The 18,382-nt window shown below is 39.5% G+C and overlaps 1 protein-coding gene across 2 annotated transcripts in view; it reads left to right on the top strand.

Moving 5' to 3' along the window:
• CNTNAP5 (contactin associated protein family member 5) overlaps positions 1–18,382 on the top strand; it is a 296,748-nt gene that overhangs the window by 67,235 nt on the left and 211,131 nt on the right. For both annotated transcript variants that reach the window (XR_003559721.2, XM_027804376.2), the window contains exons 2-3: positions 6,034–6,144; positions 12,726–12,919. Coding sequence is in view for 1 of the 2 variants with exons in the window: in XM_027804376.2 (XP_027660177.1) it covers positions 6,034–6,144; positions 12,726–12,919 (305 nt within the window). In the remaining variant the exon portion in view is untranslated. The remainder of the gene's footprint in view (positions 1–6,033; positions 6,145–12,725; positions 12,920–18,382) is intronic.

Below are 18,382 nucleotides of genomic sequence, written 5' to 3'. Positions count from 1 at the left end.
CATCTTTCTAAGAATCACTTACTAAGATATTCGTGGTAGTGGAACCTAGTAGTGCGTGGTAGTCCCGGTGAGATGCTGTGTGTAGAAACTCTTGATATGGACATATTCTCTATCTCTTCCAAATCTGTAGCCATACTCTGCATTACTACATTTCTTGTGGTTGGTTGGTTGGTTGGTTGTTTTGGGGGGGGGGGGGGGGATGTGGAGAGGGTGTTGGGGTTTTTTTCCCCTCGCAGAAGCTCCTCCTTCTCCCATACGCAAGCATCTTATTGAACTTTAAAGGTGGAAGGTTAATTTCCACAGTAAGTCTAAATATTTTTTTTTCCTCTTTGCAAAGGAGAATTGTAGCTACAGAAGGCAGGGGAAAAACAGATGAAGTGGAAGGCATCAGTTGTCACTCCTGAGCACTGTTAGAGGCATGGTACAAAATGCATGGTTTACGTCTTTAAAACAAAGTACGCCATTAAGTGGATAATGCGAAGAGGACTTTTATCTAGCCTATAAATACCAGTGAATCTTCTCAACTTCAAATCCCTGTACGAAGACAATTTACAATTGCAATCAAAATGATGCACACAATTTAACTTCAGCACCATCTGTAACTCGGCTGGTATTTTAATAATGAATAAAATTATGTCTTGGCAACAAAAGTCCCATTTAAATAAAATACCTTTAAGTTCCAAGTGAGGCCTCCAACAGCAAGCTACAAGGCCCCTAATTTACCCTGAAATTTCCTTCATGTTTACTATAAAATAGATATATCTACACTTAAATAGCAAGCTGTGGCCAAAGGGTCTGTGTAATTCTGTGAAGCCCTTTGTTAAACTACCTCTGAAGCTCGGGGATGTGGTTCAGGCAGGGGTCTGCACAGCTGCTCGCAAGCCCTCCTGCCCTTGTTGTACAACTTGTATCTCGTTCAGCAGAGACCTGTGAGCAAGGTCTGATCTGGGAGCTCTTTGCTATTGTACCAGGCCCTGTGTACTTGAAGAGCAGGAGGCAGTTATCTTCCCTTAAAAAGCCTTTTATTACTGTGGGATGATGCAGGAGGCATGTCACTTATCCTGTTTTGAATTCATCTTTTGGACTCTGTTATGAGACCAACGTATACCAGTTTCTGGGTTATAATTTTCTCTTCTTTTTTACCTTTTCCAATGTGTATATTTTGCAAAGAGGAGGTTATTTTTGCTCTGTTAATAGTTTGTGTGCTAAGAACTGTTCCCTAACCTTCCTTCAGTTGCATTGTTGAGCGATACTAGTTCCATGATCCTAATCTGGGTGCTGCAGTCTTCTGGTATTTATAACTATTTTACGATGCTTATGGTTGCTAATAGAGTAGCTGCAGCATAGACCACAGTCTTACTGGGGCCTGTCAAATACTGTCCACATACAGTGATATGAGATCATTAGTGTTAAGTATGATACTACTTATCATACTGATCAGTGATCTTAACTAACAATATACCACCACATAGAGGTGAGCGAGCTTCACAGTCAAATATTTTCTGTACATTTTTCTCTGTGAGGGTACAGTGCTACTAAAAACAGTTCAAATCTGATATATGGGAGATCTGTGGAGCTCAAGGATTGGTGATTTTTCATTCATTGCATCCTCTTTTCAAAGCTTTCATTAAGAAAACATTAGTGACCTTTATGGATGGCCTTCAGAAGTGGAAATCAATGTGTTTTGTCCCACTGATCCTTCCACTAGAGAAGGGAAATAGCAGCAGGACAGGTTTATTAACGCATCTCAGTCATGGCTGATAAGGACCATGCCTGTGTTCCAGGGACTGATCCTCTTCAAAGGACAGGGTGAAAGAAACACTAGTGTGATCACAATGGGTTTTGGGGGTTTGTGGTTTTCTAAATACCTTCGAATTCCACTAATCGGAAATCTAAATTTATGTTGGTTGCTGCCACTGAATGTTGCCTCAAGCTTGAAGAAAGCTATAAACTGGATCATGCGATGCCTAACAACACTGATGTAAAACATGTATTAGAAGAATTAGGAAAGTTGGGCTGAATCTCTTAAGTTCGATGCAAACTCAATTTTGGCAATATTTTAGCTGTGTTTCAGAAGCCTTCCATGCTTCAGAAGAATTTGGAATCCCGTCTCTCTAGGACTTGGATACGTTTTTCTCAGTTATTTTTTTCGTACTTGTCACAGGCACTGAAGGTCTTCACAAAATACAGAGCTTAATTAAATACATGGGCGAAAGGCCTTTTGTGAAGTTCCCTTTTTTTTTTTTAACTATTAGCTAAAGCTGGTATCTGGCATGTTTTGAAGGAACCCAATAGTTCTAGTGTATAAATCTCACTTAGATGTTTTTGCATGAACAATTATATTTGTGTTTTTAAATAAAATGTCTTGGAGAAAATTAAAATACACAGGGAAAGGGGGAGAGAAAATTTCCGTTTTTACTTGGAGGGCAATTAAAGCTACAAGAAAAGAATCAAAACCAATAAACCAAATGATTTCATAATAGTGAGTTTCTCATTTCTTTTTTGTTAATTTATAATTTTTTCTAAAAATAAAAGATGAAGAAAAATCCAGTTGATTCGAGTAAATAATGTGTGACACTGTAAATGCTATCCATAATTGCCTGTTTCTCAGAAGTCAGCTTAGTCAAGGTCAGCATCCATTTCTCAAATGCAAGTCAACATCTGTATTGTTACGTGATTTGCATGAAGTAGGTGGTTTATAGATACAATTAGACACACTTTTTTTGTGCTAGTTATCTGGTCATCAAGGAAACAGGAGAAAATGACTGGCTAGTGAATGCTTTTCTTTGTGAGTGTCCTGTTGTTTTAAGTGATTCTGTAGTATAGAATTTTTATTTGTTAAATGCAATGTTCTTAATAGACATATAATGCAGTTGACTTAAAGAAACAAAGTTCTTGTTCTGACAGGCAAACAGCCAAAGCAAAAGGAGTAGGGCCAGGAACTAGAAACATGGAGCACTTGCAATAAACGTCTGTTTCTGTCACACCGAGTGAGGGATGTGAAACCTTTTGAAATGTGTGTGCTGGGATTGTATAGTGGGAATCAGGATACACACAGGTTTTGCTTTTGCTTGTACTGTAGGTCTTCTCTGACATTGTATAAGCGCAAAATGTTTCATCTCTTTTCTGGTCAGCACCCAGCACAAAAAGAAATATGATAATATCCTTTCTTAGAGAGTTTTGTAAGCTGGAGAGGTGTGTGTTGAGTGGTTGGTTTGGTTTGTTTGGTTGGTTTGGGAGGGATTATGATTATTTTGTCTAATTCTGCCTTCTCATGGAAGCAGAGCCTATGGGATGTTTGTCGCTGTATGTGCACATCCTACCTTTTTGAATACTGTGGCCTATTTCAGTTCAATTTTACAAACAGATATCAATCTCACATCTGTACAGTTTGTGTGTAGTGTCTCTGACAAGGGATGCATCACAGCTGTTCTACATATGATCTGGATTGTTGTGCATATACAAGTTGACTAATACATCCCAAGCACTTTACTGTACTTTGAAATTTCATTTGGCGTGTAAAGGCTGTGCCGCGTCCTGCACTGTAGGTCTGTGAATGTAGAGCTGTTAGGTGCAACCTCCAATCTTGCAAAGTTAGTTTTGACTGAGGGAAAAGCAGAAGAGTGACCTTGCATCTCATAAAAATATCCATTCAAAAACCAGCTTCACTTGGAGGAAATTCCTGCTTGCACTCTAATCAGTCATTAACACTCTTATCCATTGGAAGTTGGACTGTGCTCTCAGAACTATCTTCAAATTGTTAATGCAGTCCTAAATCCTTATAATTACATGCTTTTGTAGTTAGATATGAATTCAGGGAAGGGTTCCTGGCAGTAAGTGGGCTTTTTGTAGAGCAAACCAAGTAAGGACCCCAGAATTTGGTGTGAAAATGATGTCGTAGTGCTGTAGCAGCAGAGATCTATGTGAGTATGTCTGGGAACAAAAGCAAAGGATGTGGAAATGTAGGCAAAGCATCTGGTAGTTATTGCTAATTGTCACTTCCCAGGCTGGAGCCTACAGAGATTCCAGGGAAAACCTTTCATGCATTGTTCTGAAATAGGTTACACTTGCTGCTGTGCTGAGACACTTGGTGTCCCGTAGGTATCCAATCTTACCCTTGGGCTACAGTGAGAACCCAGAGATTGTCACTGTGACTCTTGTCATGGACAACTTGTGCATCACAGACTGGTGCGCTGTGTTCTCTTGTGGTCCAGGAGCAACCACAAGGAACTGAAGACAGCCAGTATCTAGACACTATTTACATTGAAATCTTTGCATTCATTTATTTCCACCTTTGGGTTTTAAGTGGTGCTAAATAGTCATGCAGAGCTGCCACTAAGAGCTTGAGCCTCTCTTTGAGAGGTTCCCAGCCCCTCCACTGCTTTTTATAGAATGCAGAAGTTTGTGTTTGGTGCCCTGATGAACTTACCATTTGAGATCTTTATTTAAATCACTGCTCAGGTCACAAGTGACAGTAAATTTAAGAGCCTTGTTTTAATTTACAGATTTTTTTTTTTTAAAGTCCAGACAGAGCAATTGTGGCCTGACCTCATGCCGTGCTAGGTGGCACAGTGCCCCACAGACCCTTATGCATTGCAGTCAGCAGTTCTCTTTGAGACTCAAAGGCAGTAAGTGATAAATAATCTGCTCAGAACCTTGGTAACTTGCTTTGTTGGCTGCTTATCCTCATGGTTAAAACATCAGTAGCATACTTGTCCTTAATTTTTCTAACTTGCAGATCTTGTCAGGCCTTTTTGCTGATGGTAACTGAAGAGTTGGAAAATATTTTGTACTGAAGGTTGCTTTTTGAGATACATCAATTAATGCACTGATATGACATACACTGATTACACTTTTTTTTTTCACATAGAGCTGGATTTTGGTTACAGAAGTATCTGTGCTGTTCTAGAGAGTCATTTTGGAATGAGACGAAAAATATTTTGATGTAATCTGGCTTGCTATGGGAAAGGCACCACCCAGTTTTGAACATTTAAATTTGCTGTCATCACTACAAAGTAATTTTCTGTTTTATTACTTGTCTTTTGTAGCCCTGAAGTAACTACTTCCTCCCTACCCCCCACCGTCCTTGCAAACTGTATATTTACTCTGTGAATGTGAGAATACTGTGTGCCTGAGATCCTGCTAACCTGCAGGACTCTTCCAATAACTGCATCCATTTTTGCTCCATGGGAGATTCCATTAAAAATGAGAGGGGGTGGTGGTGGTATTGTTATTATTATGCCCTACTGAAACCCTGCATTATGTTTTTGAGCGTGTATGTGACAGCACTGTAATGAGCAAACTTACTTTACCTAATTCTATCCTTACTCAAACATTATGGGATCAAAAATTTAACTTGTTAGTCTAGTCCATCTGTCCTCAGATGAAGATATGAAAGTCAAAGGGGAAAGACATAGCAGACTACTCATTTGAGTGAACAAAAGTAATTTGACTGCATATATGTGTGTGAGCTTGGGGAAGAAATGAAGGAAGTGTTCAGGTTTTGTAATCAAAAGGCAGCATAGGACTCTTGTAAAGCACAAGACATGCTTTTGCATGTTGCAGAAGCCCAGGTGGCATATCCCTGTGTGTCACTTCCCTATAGAAGTATGAAATTGTTACTCCTATATTACATATCTACTCTGTGGAGAGACTTTACCAAACGTACCACCTGGGCTGTTCTCTAAAGTCTGCCAGGGCATTGCTACGTTCTTCCAGTGGCATTTGCAGGAGTCATTATCCTCTTTAACTGGAGGATAGATCATCAAATTCCATTTGCTGAAAGGAAAACATTTTCCAGCTTTTCAAGTATTTGATGTCTTAACAACAGTTCCCATCCAGTTGCCATCCCATCAGACTGTCATTCTGGAGGGTCAATACCAGGCACACATGTGAATTCAAGTACAAGTATGCTCTTCCTCCAATCTCTGTCTACTAAGTAAAAACAAACATCACCTCAAGATAGCACAGATTGGTGTATTTGTTGCTCATGTGATGATCTCTGTATGTTCTGTTTTTTTTGCTTTTTTTTAGATAATTGTGATGATGCATTGGTATCTCCCTTACCTTCAACAGCCCTTACCAGTTCCTCTGAGCTCTTCAGTTCTCACAGTCCCAGCTTTGCAAAGCTCAACAGGCGAGATGGTAAGGTTGCAGTATGAAATGCTTTAAACTGTTCTTTTTAATCACATTTACAAAGAATAACTTCTTATGCTGTTTGTATGCAGTGCGTTCAGAGCCAAGTTGAACAGAGCTGTTAATTTATGCTTCTGAGAGCGCTCCATTTAGGAGCAATTCCTTCCTTTATTATAGAAAACTATTAAATTTTAAGTTCTCCTCTTGTAGAAATATGTTCAGATAGCCTTTTTGCTTTTGAAGAGTTCCCATAATCTTTAGAGCTTGAATATCATTAGGATTGAGGCCCTATTCTAAAATGTAGATGTTTTTTAAAGCTACTAACAACTGGATATTAAAGTCCCAGTGGAATTCAGTGATTACACAACTCTGCAGAAATAGTGAAAATGAATGAAAAAATTTTGCAGACGTTTGCTGAGAAGAATGTTTGAGGCCCAGATAATGAATGCACACATGGGGTGAAACTATTAAGTAGTTGGCAGTTTCTAGGACATCATTTGACACTGCGTTGTAAATTTGGGTTGCTGGCTCCCATCTTATTCCCAAGTAAGAACCTTTAAAAGAGGATAGCCCTGTATTATTACATTACATATGACTTTCATTATAAGAAACACTAGAAAGTATACTACTAGAAAAAAGATTTTACTAAAAAAGAAATTAGTTTTCCTGCTTAAACAATCTCTGAAATGCCTGTTTTCGTCAAAGACTGATAAATCTATAGAAAGACAGTAAAGGGCACTCTCTTAGATGCCTGACATAAATGATAAGATTTTGCTAGGTCATTCAAGTGTTAGATAGAAGTTACTATATCATGTTTAAGTTCCTGAACCAGTTTCTTAGCAAATAAAAGGTCATACAGTGTCTGCTCAACATAAAGTTGTAAACATTGAGCATGATGTTTGAGTTTGTCCTGCCTTTGTCTCCATCTGCTAGCTGGGTTGGTGAATAGACATGCTTATGTGATCTTGCAAATTGCTTTAATGACTAATTTTATATGCAGAAAAGAGGAAGAGACTCAAAGACAATATTATTGCAAGTCAAGCTCTGGCTGTATTGTATTTTAAAGTGATATTAACAGTATCTAAAATAAATTGACAATGATTGCAATTTAAGGACAGAAAATGAAACAGGTCTTATTTAGCTGTGCTAAAGTAGATTTCCCATGCACTGGGGGATAAGGTATTCTAGTTCTTTAGACATATAGTAGTGCGTTGCTAAGATCCATTTTGTCCTTAGGCACAAATCACAGGAACAAGAAGACAGAGTAGAAAAACTGAGCTCTGAGCTAGAAAGTTTTTTCACCAGCTTTTATTTCATGTTTTGAAGGTTTCTGTGATAACTGTTGAACTAAGCCCAACACAGAGACCTAGTACCTAAATTCTACTTTGCTTAATTCTTTTGTTGCACAGACTTTTGTAGAAAGGTGCAGATGTAGTGCCAGCAGAATTCATATGGGTACTTCATCTTGGAGGAGCAAGCAGTGGTAGATGGTGTTGAAGGAACTTGTTTTGACTGGCACTTGAATGCAGTGCCAGTAGATACCTTTACAAGAAATAATATTCACTGACAAGGACTGTGCCTTGGCTTTCTAATAATGTTGGAGTGTTTTGATGAGTTGGTTTAGCTTTGTTTGTAATGATAAGACAGTGCTTCAAGTAACAGTGCCTCCAGGTGGAAAGCCAGATAAATATATTTGCTAATGTAAACATGAGTGCAACAGATGAAAATGAATTTAGAAAATACAATCCAGAGCTACATCAATAGAAAGTTCTAATTTATCAAGTTGATTCAGTAATAGATAATAACTAAAAGGCTGTTGTTTAAAACAAGGCCTGCAGCAGAAATGTGCCACTAAAAAAACAAACCACGCGAACTTACCATGAGCAAAGCTTTGTGTGAACTGCTTAGAGTGCTCAATTAAAATGCTGATAAATCTGTACTGGTAATAGTAAAGCAGTTAGTATAGTTCTGATAAATATGATTCTGAGGTATGAAATACAATACCCATGAGAGGGATTAATCGGCTTTTTGTTTACAGTAAATAAATAATGGAAAAGAATAAGAAAATTGCTACAATGTGACTGTATCAACTAAGCAAGCTTTTTCAGTTCTCTATTAACTCTCAGCCTGAGTACTCACTATAGGCAATTATGTCGAGGAATACAAAACATATATAACGTCAAAAAGAATTGGGTTTATGGCCAAGAAGTGTTTGATCTAGGCATTAAAGTAAAATTTTGCAGCAGGGAAGCACTTAGTTGCTGCAGGAAGTCCAAGAGTTTGTAGCACAATATAAAGCCAGTTGAGCTGTTTGGAAGGCACTGTAGGGTGGAAACAAGCATTTCCTTTGCTTCGTATTAATAAGCTACGAATAAGTACAGGCATCCTGAGCAGCCCTGTAGAACATCAAGGAGCACTGACTGCATAACACTGGGCTTAAGTGCAGTTTTTTGGAACAACTATGGCAAAATGTACAAATGGTCTGAAAATAATAATAATAAAAAAAAGTATTTGATCATATTTCTCGGAGTCATATGGGTCTCCAACTGAGAAACCATCTGATCTTTGTTCTCCTCATATTTCTAGCACTATGATTTGTTGCCATGGAGAATATGAGCAATATATCAGATTCCTGTTGTACTGTTTCTCTACTAGGGCATTTTGTCCATACCATGTTGAACCTCTCCTTTGAAATGATCCACAGAAAATGTGAAATCTGTGAACTGGGGAATGACGGTGTAGCACGATGCACAGAATCCTGTCTATACCAGTGGGAATCTGCTGGGCAGAATGGGAAAATTGTATGTTCCTCAGACATGATGTTATACAGTGCCAAATGAGTTGACTATTGAGCATCCTCTCTTTCTCTTATTTTCTTGCAAGTGGCAATGTGGTGTCTTCATACATTAGTTCTTTCCAGGCTATCTAAAAACAAGTGTGGGTGTAATCAGAGCCACATTTTGTCTGTTTTATGTTTATGCTACGCTGTTTAATAAAAGATGTATGGTCCTCTTCAACTTCCTTGTGCCCAACTGCGGGAAAATAGTGTCAGGGTTGTGGTTGTTATCTGTTCAAAGGAATTGATGTCATGGAAATTGTCTCTTCAGTAGCCCTTGCTGCCTGTTAAAGCCTTCACATGCTACCTTCTTGTCCCTTGTCTTGGGTCTGCCCTCACAACTGTTCCCCAGGGTGAGCACCACTGGTGGGTAGAGGAGAAAATGGCTGTAAAAGAGTTGTTACACTGTGGATGTGTTTTTTTGTTGCTTAGAAAAGTATGGGGTAGGGTGTTGACACATTCTAAGGAATGATGTGCATGAAAGCAATGTGCACAGATTGCTCTGGAAGAAGCTGCCAGTATCCCTTGTGCCACCTGCTCAGTACCACAGAGCAAATATGGAGGAAAAAGAACATCTATTGATTTCTGGCACTCACAGAAGTATTTGTTGAGAATTTGGGATACCCATAAATTAAGCAGAAGTTATGTGTTTGCTTTACTAGGAAAAGTGAGAGAGGCTAAATGGCAAAAGCTTTAGTTCTGCCCTCAGTCACACAGCCAATGTTGCTTTTCTGTTGCAGGGATTTTAACTGCTGTTCTTACAAGTCAGTAGAATTACTGTCCATCTGTGGAAGTGGTAATAGTGGAAGGTTTGGAAGAAGGAAATACAGTGGGTTTTTCCCACATGGGAAAAGGTGTATGAAGCAGCTGCTGTTCTGTAAAGACATGGTCTGTTACCAATAACATCTTTCTTGCAAGACCAGCTTCTGGAGAGGTGATGTTACGAGCAGGTGTCACTGCTGTGTCATGCAGTGCTTACAACTAAAGAGTGACATTCCCAACAGACGAATGTGCTCATGTGAAGAGATATGCACTTCAGAGATGCTGTGTAATTTGCAATTTGAGAGCTCAAGGTCACTATAGAACTCCTAAATTTCCATTTAGTATGTATTGTTTATTAGACTTACTTCAAAAATACAAGCCTGTTGTGTCATACTCAAACTGGAAAACAGCAGTGCATAGTAAAGCCAAATACTTTTGTGGAAAACTCATCACCTTTCTGCCACTTCTAGCAGCAGAAGGGACAGAGCATAAAGTAGATACAGTGGGTGCTAGTTAATGGTGTTTTAACAAACTGCTGGCAAGTACCTGTGGTAATAAGCTTGGCTTAAGATCTTTATGTATAAACTAGAACAGAGAAAGCAAAGATTTTTTTTCTTTTTTCCTTTTTTAAATGGGAAACTCATCAAACAAATTTCTTGTTTTAACTGATTTTCCTTCATCTGTTTGTTGCTGTTTATGTTGTAGAAAGGCAATAAAGGAAAGACTAAAATGCCCACCTTTCTTTTAATATTTACTGAAAACCTACAGAATGAGCTCTTCGGAGTGTTGAAGGGAACAACTTTATGCCACAGACCTGCCAGAACTTCTATGTCCTGCCAGTTCCTGGAATGAAACTGTAAACAAAGCAGCAACTTGTGTTCAGAGTCTATTTCAGAAAATAGATACTACAGTCCAAAGGAAGTTTTCCTTTAGCTCCCATCTACATTAGTCACAGTTCCATGTAGGAGGCATATGCAGCTTGTTGTCTTTGAATACAGTTATATAGCTTGTATCTTAAAAGCCAGACAGAAATATATTTTATATGGTACTTGGGGAAGAAGAAACATTGTTAGGATTTTTAATGGGAAGTCTTATACAACCTTTATGTAAGTATGGATTTACAAGAGAGCTATGAAGTGGTCGGAGAAGAATTGAGTGATGAAATTCCTAATATTCTCATTAGGTCTTTCATGGCATGCTTATAGGGGAGAGTGTTCTAATTAAAGCAGGTAAAATAATCACAACAAACATGTAGACTTCTGTTGTAATTGAAAAAGGTAAAGCAAAGCACGGCACTAGCAAGCAGTATGCGTTGGTTTGGTTCCAGTTGGTTTGCTTTCCCTCGAGAGTTCTCGTCGAGGAATGAAAACTGAGTCATCCAGGGGAGCGGGGACAATACTCATTTCAAGCTACAGAATAAACACACTTCTGTTTCAGGAATTAGGACTCAGTCCTGTCTTAATGAACTGTAAATAATGAAAAGTCTAATACCTGTTCTTAGAGAAAGGAATTTCAGTTGTGAGTTGAAAAAGACAATGCATTCCAGTTTTTGGTTTTTTTTTTTAAGTTATTGAAATTGAGTGCTTTGATATAAACCACATTTATTGATTTTTCAACTTCAGTTTAATTCAATAAACTCTTCATGGAGCAGCTTGGAGAGAGAGCAGTTAATAAGATTAAAATATTAAGGTAAATCTAGCTGTTTATAACTAAAGTTTAGTGATGCTTTTTGTTTGGAAACAATTTGGAATTACTCTTGTGGTTTACATGAGGAATTGTTAATGCTTTGCTCTCAGCTCTGTATTTCCCCTTCCTTCCCGATGTAATTATGTTCACTGTAATCACACAGAAGTACTTTAGTAAACTTTACTAATAATGGTAAAGCAAACAAGATGATGGGTTGCAGAAGCAGTGACAGCATGAAAATTTGCTGCTTTGGAGACTTAGTAACAGGCTTCCGTGTTCTTCATAGCTGCGTTATAAGGCTAAAGTGAATGCTGAATGTATACAGAGATTAAATGTGTGCAAGTAGAAACAAGTTAAAATAAACACAGCCTATAATTTAAGGGTATAAAAGAAAGCAAGAGGACATAAAATAATATATTTCAGCCTGGAAGGATTTGCCTTTAAGCATAAGCTCACATTTACTGTAGTGAGTGAAGTGAAACTCAAGCAGTGGTTGCTGTTCTGTGTTTCATCGCCTTAACTCCGAAAGAATTCAAGGGATCGTACATATACTTGTCCTTTAAAAGTAAAGATGAGTTACAAGCTACCAGCTTCCTTGTGATTATGACTTCTGAAGTCTCTATTCCTGAATGGAGAAGTGGATCAAGGAAGTGGATAGCTTGCGACTTCTATCTGTCCTTACAAAGAGCTTGTTTGTTCTTTTGTTCAAGATAAAATACATGTTCACTTAACAAGCATCTTGTGTAAGGAAGAGACTACTTTCCAGTGTGAAGGCAGTCCTTTTAGTTGTTCAGTCAAATGGTCTCTAGCTTTACAATGTATTATCTGAAGTGCGTTTACAACCTGTAATTAAACTGTTCTTCCAAATACTTAATAGAGCTCAAACCAAGATAATATTTTTGCATGTCTTTCAAAACGTAATAAAAAAGAAAATGTCAAAGCCAATTAGAAATTAGAAATCAGTATTCCCAGATTTGCACAAGCATGTGAGGAGGGGATAGATATGACATTTTTTTGTGACTGAAGATGTGCCAACCTCACTGACATTTGTCCAGCTGATAAAGAATAAATTTCTTTAAAATTTCATAGAAATTCAATATTTCTTATGAACTTCAGGTTGATTAAGAAAACCTAAAGGAAGCACACCTCATGTACCATACTTCCTAATACAAAAATGTGAACAATCAGCTTTATGTATGGGAAGTAGACTCCTCGGTGATGACCTGAAATATCATCATGGCTCTTTCTGAAGTATAATTTCTTGTACTGTCATTGTCACCTAAATTATCTTTACCTAATCTTTCAGGAGCTGGTGGCTGGTCCCCGCTGGACTCAAATGAGCAGCAGTGGCTCCAGGTTGATCTGGGAGATAGAGTGGAGATTGTTGCGGTTGCCACCCAGGGCAGGTATGGGAGCTCTGACTGGGTAACCAGCTATATGTTGATGTTCAGCGACACCGGCCGCAACTGGAAACAGTACAGACAAGATGACACCATCTGGGTAGGTCTGAATTGTGCGTGGTGCCAGATCTTTCTCGTTTCGGTTTATTTTGGCATTTGGAGAAACAGCTTTGGTTTCAGATTAGAGGAGTGCTGTAGTGGTGAGAGTGGATCAGAGTGACTCTACAGGGTGTTTTGATCTAAATGGGTTATGTCATTGACTGTCTGTAATACAAGTTTAGGCCCTCAGGACTACATTGTTTTTCAGACTATGAGGATGCTCAGGGCACTCAAAATGACCTGCATGCTTCTGTGCCTTGGTTGGCTTTGATTCAGGCACACCAGGGTAAATGGGGCTAATCACCTACATACTTTCCTCAGGAAATACAGAAATGAACTGTCTTATGCACACATGCTGGCCAGAACAACAGAACTCGTGCTGGGGGAGGTGGGTGGTAAATTGCTCCTTGGCTGGAGAAGGCTGGAGCTGCAGCAGGAGTTGTGGGATGACTTAGCAGATACACTAAAAGTGCTCAAGGCTTCTCCTAAAATTTTAATGCAGACTTGATGCTTGCTGTGTTGCAAGTTCAATGTGTGGCCGTGCCAGGTGCTGTCAGTAGGACTGTGCGTGGTAGCGGTGCCACCTCAGGTGTGGATGCAGAAGTTTAAAAGTCTTCATTTCACATGGAAAATGTGAATTGTTAGTGAATTGTAAACTGTGCTACGTTTTGTAGTTCTGAGGATCAATAGTCATGGTAGTATAACAGTATGTGGTGGTAAATGAAACATTTCCTTTATGAAAACAAAAGGGAATGTTTTAAGGGTGACCAAGTAGTCTCTGGGTTTGTCTTAAATTTTTCTGTCGTTAACACCCAGGTTAAATGCTGTCTTGCAAAAGCAGATTTTGCTTCTGGAACATAATGACTGCAGATGAGGAGAGTAGTGGTGCAGCAGGATGAGGGGAGGAGGGCTGCTTAATTTTTCTCCTGAGCGTGTTGCAGGCAGTGGGGTTGCATGTACAGGGAGGTTAACTTCTACAGTTTCAAAATCCATTGCATTGCTACTGTCTTTGTTTTAGCATGGTTTGATTTAGGGAAAGCAAATTAAATCCCTCTTCCATTAGAGAGACAACTTTTCCCTGAAAACACTATGTGCTTTGTTAAAATATTATATTAAGACAAATTAATTTATTACATGTCTAACTTTTCAGACCTTTTCCATTCTGTAAACTGTTGACATTTTATTTTCTTTAGTAAATTTTTCTTCTTAAAGGGAAACTTGAAAAGTAGAATTTACCATAGCAAATCTTTATGCCCTAAGGATCCATTTTAGTGAGTTTCTGATCTGGCACCTAATATTGTGCACTAGAGTAAGAACAAACCTAGCAGGCATTTAACATGTAATGAGGATTTATGAAGACCCTGAACTCATCTTGTTATACTAAGTGGTCAGGCATGAAGTTGAGTCAGAGCAGACCCTGACCCAACTTCTAAAGCTTCAGTAGGTCTAGAAGCTTGCTTTCTGCAGGGGTGATTTTTCTACATTTTTCTAATGGAAATAGTCATAGGCTACAGAGGATGGTTTAGTATGTAATTAAGGAAAAATGAAACAGAATTTGGATGTGCAAAAGGTAATACTGAGGAAAGGTTTGAATATTTTTCCCCTCAGATTAGTTTCTAAAAGTCACACTGATCATGTGAGCTAGTAACATAATTCCAGTCCAGAAGAAAGATTTGCTCCATGTTCCCTGACAGAGGACTTGAAGGGATTGTTAGGATGCATCACCATACTTTGCTGTTGGGAGTATGTAATAGTGAAAATCCAGAGTTGGCTTACTTGACATTTCATTACACTCTACAGTCTGCCTAAACTGGCAAGTCTCATTAACACCTAGGAGCTTATATGTCTGCCCATGGAATTAATAAATTTCAAGAATTCCTCCTGTACAATTTTTATTCTGACGAAAGAGAAAGTTGATTCTTTATTCTTGGTTCTTTTGGATTTATTTCATGGAATTAAATTAAATCTTGAGAACCATTCAGAGCACAAAGAGGCAAGTCAAAGAGGCTTTCAGAAGTGTGTACAGAATTATAATTTCAAATGTTGCAGTGTTTCTGTTTTATTGGCAGTTATCTTTTCCTTAGGTTTTCTTTTTATAACACAAAATTAAAATAGAAGTGGGCTGTTGTGGTGGTTTGACCTGGGCTGGTGCCGGGTGCCACCGCAGCCGCTCTGCCTGTCCCCTCAGCTGGGCCGGGGAGGGAAAATGCAGCGAAAGGTTCCTGGGCCGGGATTAGGGCAGGGGGTCGCTCACCAGTGACCGTCACGGGCAAAGCAGGCTCGGCTTGGGGAAACTAGTTTAACTTACTACCAATCAAATCACTGGAGGGTAATAAATAAAACCAAATCTTAAAATCACCTTCCCCCACCTCTCCCTTCTTCCCGGGCTGCTGGGGGGGGGATCAGCTCCCCCGGTGCCCTCCATGGGCCAAGGGGACAGCCCGCCTCGCCGGGGGGCTTCACCGCGGGCTGCCGGGGCATCTGCTCCAGCACATGGAGCCACTCCTGATAAGACCAGTTTAATAATTGGAATAAAATACTACTACTACCAACAATAATGATAAATTGTAATGAAAAGGAAAATAACAAATAACAAAGAGAAACAAAACCCCAGAAAGACAAGTGATGCAAATGAAAACAATTGCTCAGCACCAACTGACCAATGCCCAGCCAGTCCCCCAGTAGCAGCCACACGGCCAACCTTCTCCCTACTTCATTGCTAAGTGTGATGCCACATGGTATGGAATGTCCCTTGGGTCCATTGGGTTCAGCTGTCCTGGCTGTGTCCCCTCCCAGCTCCCGGGCACCCCCAGCCTCCTCGCTGGTGGGGCTGGGTGAGGAGCAGGGAAGGCCTTGACCCTGTGTAAGCACTGCTCAGCGATAATGAAAACATCCCTGAATTATCAGCGCTGCTTTCAGCACAAATACATAAGATATCCCCATACCAGCTACTGTGAAGAAAATTGACACTACCTCAGCCAGAACCAACATTTCTTCCCGTTCTTTTTTTGTGATGGCTGGGTGGTCTTTCAAAGCAGGTTTCAAGGTCAGAGTCTCCTATGTCAGGGCAAGGTAGCAAGTTACCATCTTCTCTCTCGTGCACAGGGTGTGGAGGTGTTAAAATTCAGGTTATTGTGGAAAATGTTCAGAAATCTCAGATGGCTGGGTGGGGAACACATCCCCCCACCTCCACAGACTTTAACTTTGAATCTTTTTTTCGCTGTCTTTAGGGACACGATTTTAGTACTTCTGTGTCCGTCAGGACTTTGAGCTTTTTTAAGATGTCCTTTTAAATGTTTGTGTACAGCTAAAAGGAGTAGCATTTTACCCACTTTATTGCTTTTTGTTTCAGAAAGCTGTGCCATTTCTAACTTAAGAGGTGGTCAACACTGACTCATATAGCTCAGATGAGACTGTGAAACCTAAATCGTTATTGCCTGGAGATCATTAGATGCTGTCTACTGTATCAATACAACATATTGATATGCACTGGACCTGTAAAGTTTGCTGATACAGCTTCCACTTCAGTAAAACTAGCTGGAAGTTTGTGCTTTACTATATGGATATTACTGAGCATCTCACACTGATTGCTCACTGGTGACAACATTCACTTGCAGCTGTTGAAAGGGGAGTACGTACCAGTATAAAGGACCTAGACAGTCTGGTGAATCTGTTTGTTTTCTGAAGGCAATATAACTATGTGGAGAACCATTTGACAGAATAACATGTATGGAATATACGAAAAGAAGAGTGCAAGAAGCACCTGGGTTTCAAGGCAAGCATTTGATTTCAAGTAGAAATTTGAGGTTTCACTTCTGTTTTAATTTGTCTGCGTTCCAGCAAAGGAAAATAGTCTTGAAATGTCTTCTCCACTATGTCTGTTAAACTAAAACTGGCAGAAATCCTTAATCTCTACTCAATCCAAGTCAGATTTGAACCGTAGTTTCTCCCAGCCTATCTGCATGACCCAGAGACAAAGTTAAGGCATATTCCTAGCTGGCTGCACTTCAGGGCTCCCCTGGAGGAGGATGTAGTGGCACAGCTTTTCCCTGCTGCATTTCATGGGCCACCAGCCACATTTGGTGGAGACAGCAGGAAAGCAATAAGTAGTTCCTTTCATAATCCCTGAGTAAATCCACCCAGATGAAACTTTTCCTAATCATGTCTTCACAAATGTCTGATGCTCCATATTGCAAGTGGTGCTCCTGAGGAGTTCTTTCCAGCCATCTGGGTATAGATTTTGTCCACCCATATGGCATATGTGTCCTTCAGTGCATCTGAGACCTGCGTACATAAATTCTTTATTGGGCTGCCGATAAGACAGATGTTTGCACACCAGTATATATGACATATCACTAGTAAAAATCCCTTTCTCTTTATAGAGATTACAAGGCTTATTAGCCTCCTCTCATGGCATGCATGCAGCTCCCATCAACTTCACCATTAATGAGAGCTGCATAGACAGATCGCGAGGAGAATCAGAAAACCTCTTACATTTTCACTCAGCCTGTGTTTATGATGTTAGTAAATTCTGCAGCTGGAGTTGAAGACAAGACAGATTAGCCATTTAAAACCAATTTTCCAACCCCATTTGTATTTAAATAATCTTGTTACAAAAGGACTTTGTGGTTCAGAGCAAACTAGACTTATAATTATATTTTCAATATGGATAAATCAGCTGTGTGTGGACACACTAGCTATTGATTGGAAGACATAAAATATAAATCTTATTGCTTGTAACAAGTAAATGATTTTCCAGTGTTTTTAAGTGTTGAATAATTCAGAATTTACTTTACCTGCATACACGCTACAGCTTGAGTCGGTCCAAATTTAGTATATTACTGGGACAAAAGTCTGGGCTGTGATACAATGCTATTTCATTTTAGACAGCAATTTTTGTGCTATCTGTATCGAAGAGTATTTTACAAAGCTGGAAAATGCAATTATGCAGAAAGACACAAAGGAAAGAGGATGGAGCAAGCATAGATGTATGCAACAAAAGGAAAAAAAGACATGTTATTTAGTCAAAGTTTTGAAAGGAGAAGGGGAAGTTATGGAATTGGAGATAAAGGGAGACTGTTCTGATAGTGGTAGAGAAGGCTTTTACATTAGAGCAATGAACCTGTGCAGAAAGGCAATGAAGGGGAAAAGTGGTACAGCAAGGACATAGTTCATATGCTGTGCAAACACATGCACATGCTTGCACTTACTAAGCAGAAGTTTGGAGCTGGCTGTTGATGAAGCTTCTTACACATCTGCTGTCCAGCTCCTCATGGAAGAGAGAAGATAGCTTCAGGTGGAAGGCGGGCTGTGAACCCTAACCCCAAAGCTGGATCACAAGATAGGAAGTGCATCTCTGGTGTTGGATCATGGTATCTGGATCATGCAAGGTATGGAGCAGAGCTTTCCCCATGGAGAAGTGCCACAATGTCAATCCCTCTTGCAGGCGCGAGGGTGTTGTGCA

Source organism: Falco cherrug, chromosome 8, assembly GCF_023634085.1.
Source record: "Falco cherrug isolate bFalChe1 chromosome 8, bFalChe1.pri, whole genome shotgun sequence".
NCBI classification, from domain to species: Eukaryota; Metazoa; Chordata; class Aves; order Falconiformes; family Falconidae; genus Falco; species Falco cherrug.
The sequence above is the reverse complement of the archived record's forward strand: the minus strand, read 5'-3'. Positions and strand labels throughout refer to the sequence as shown.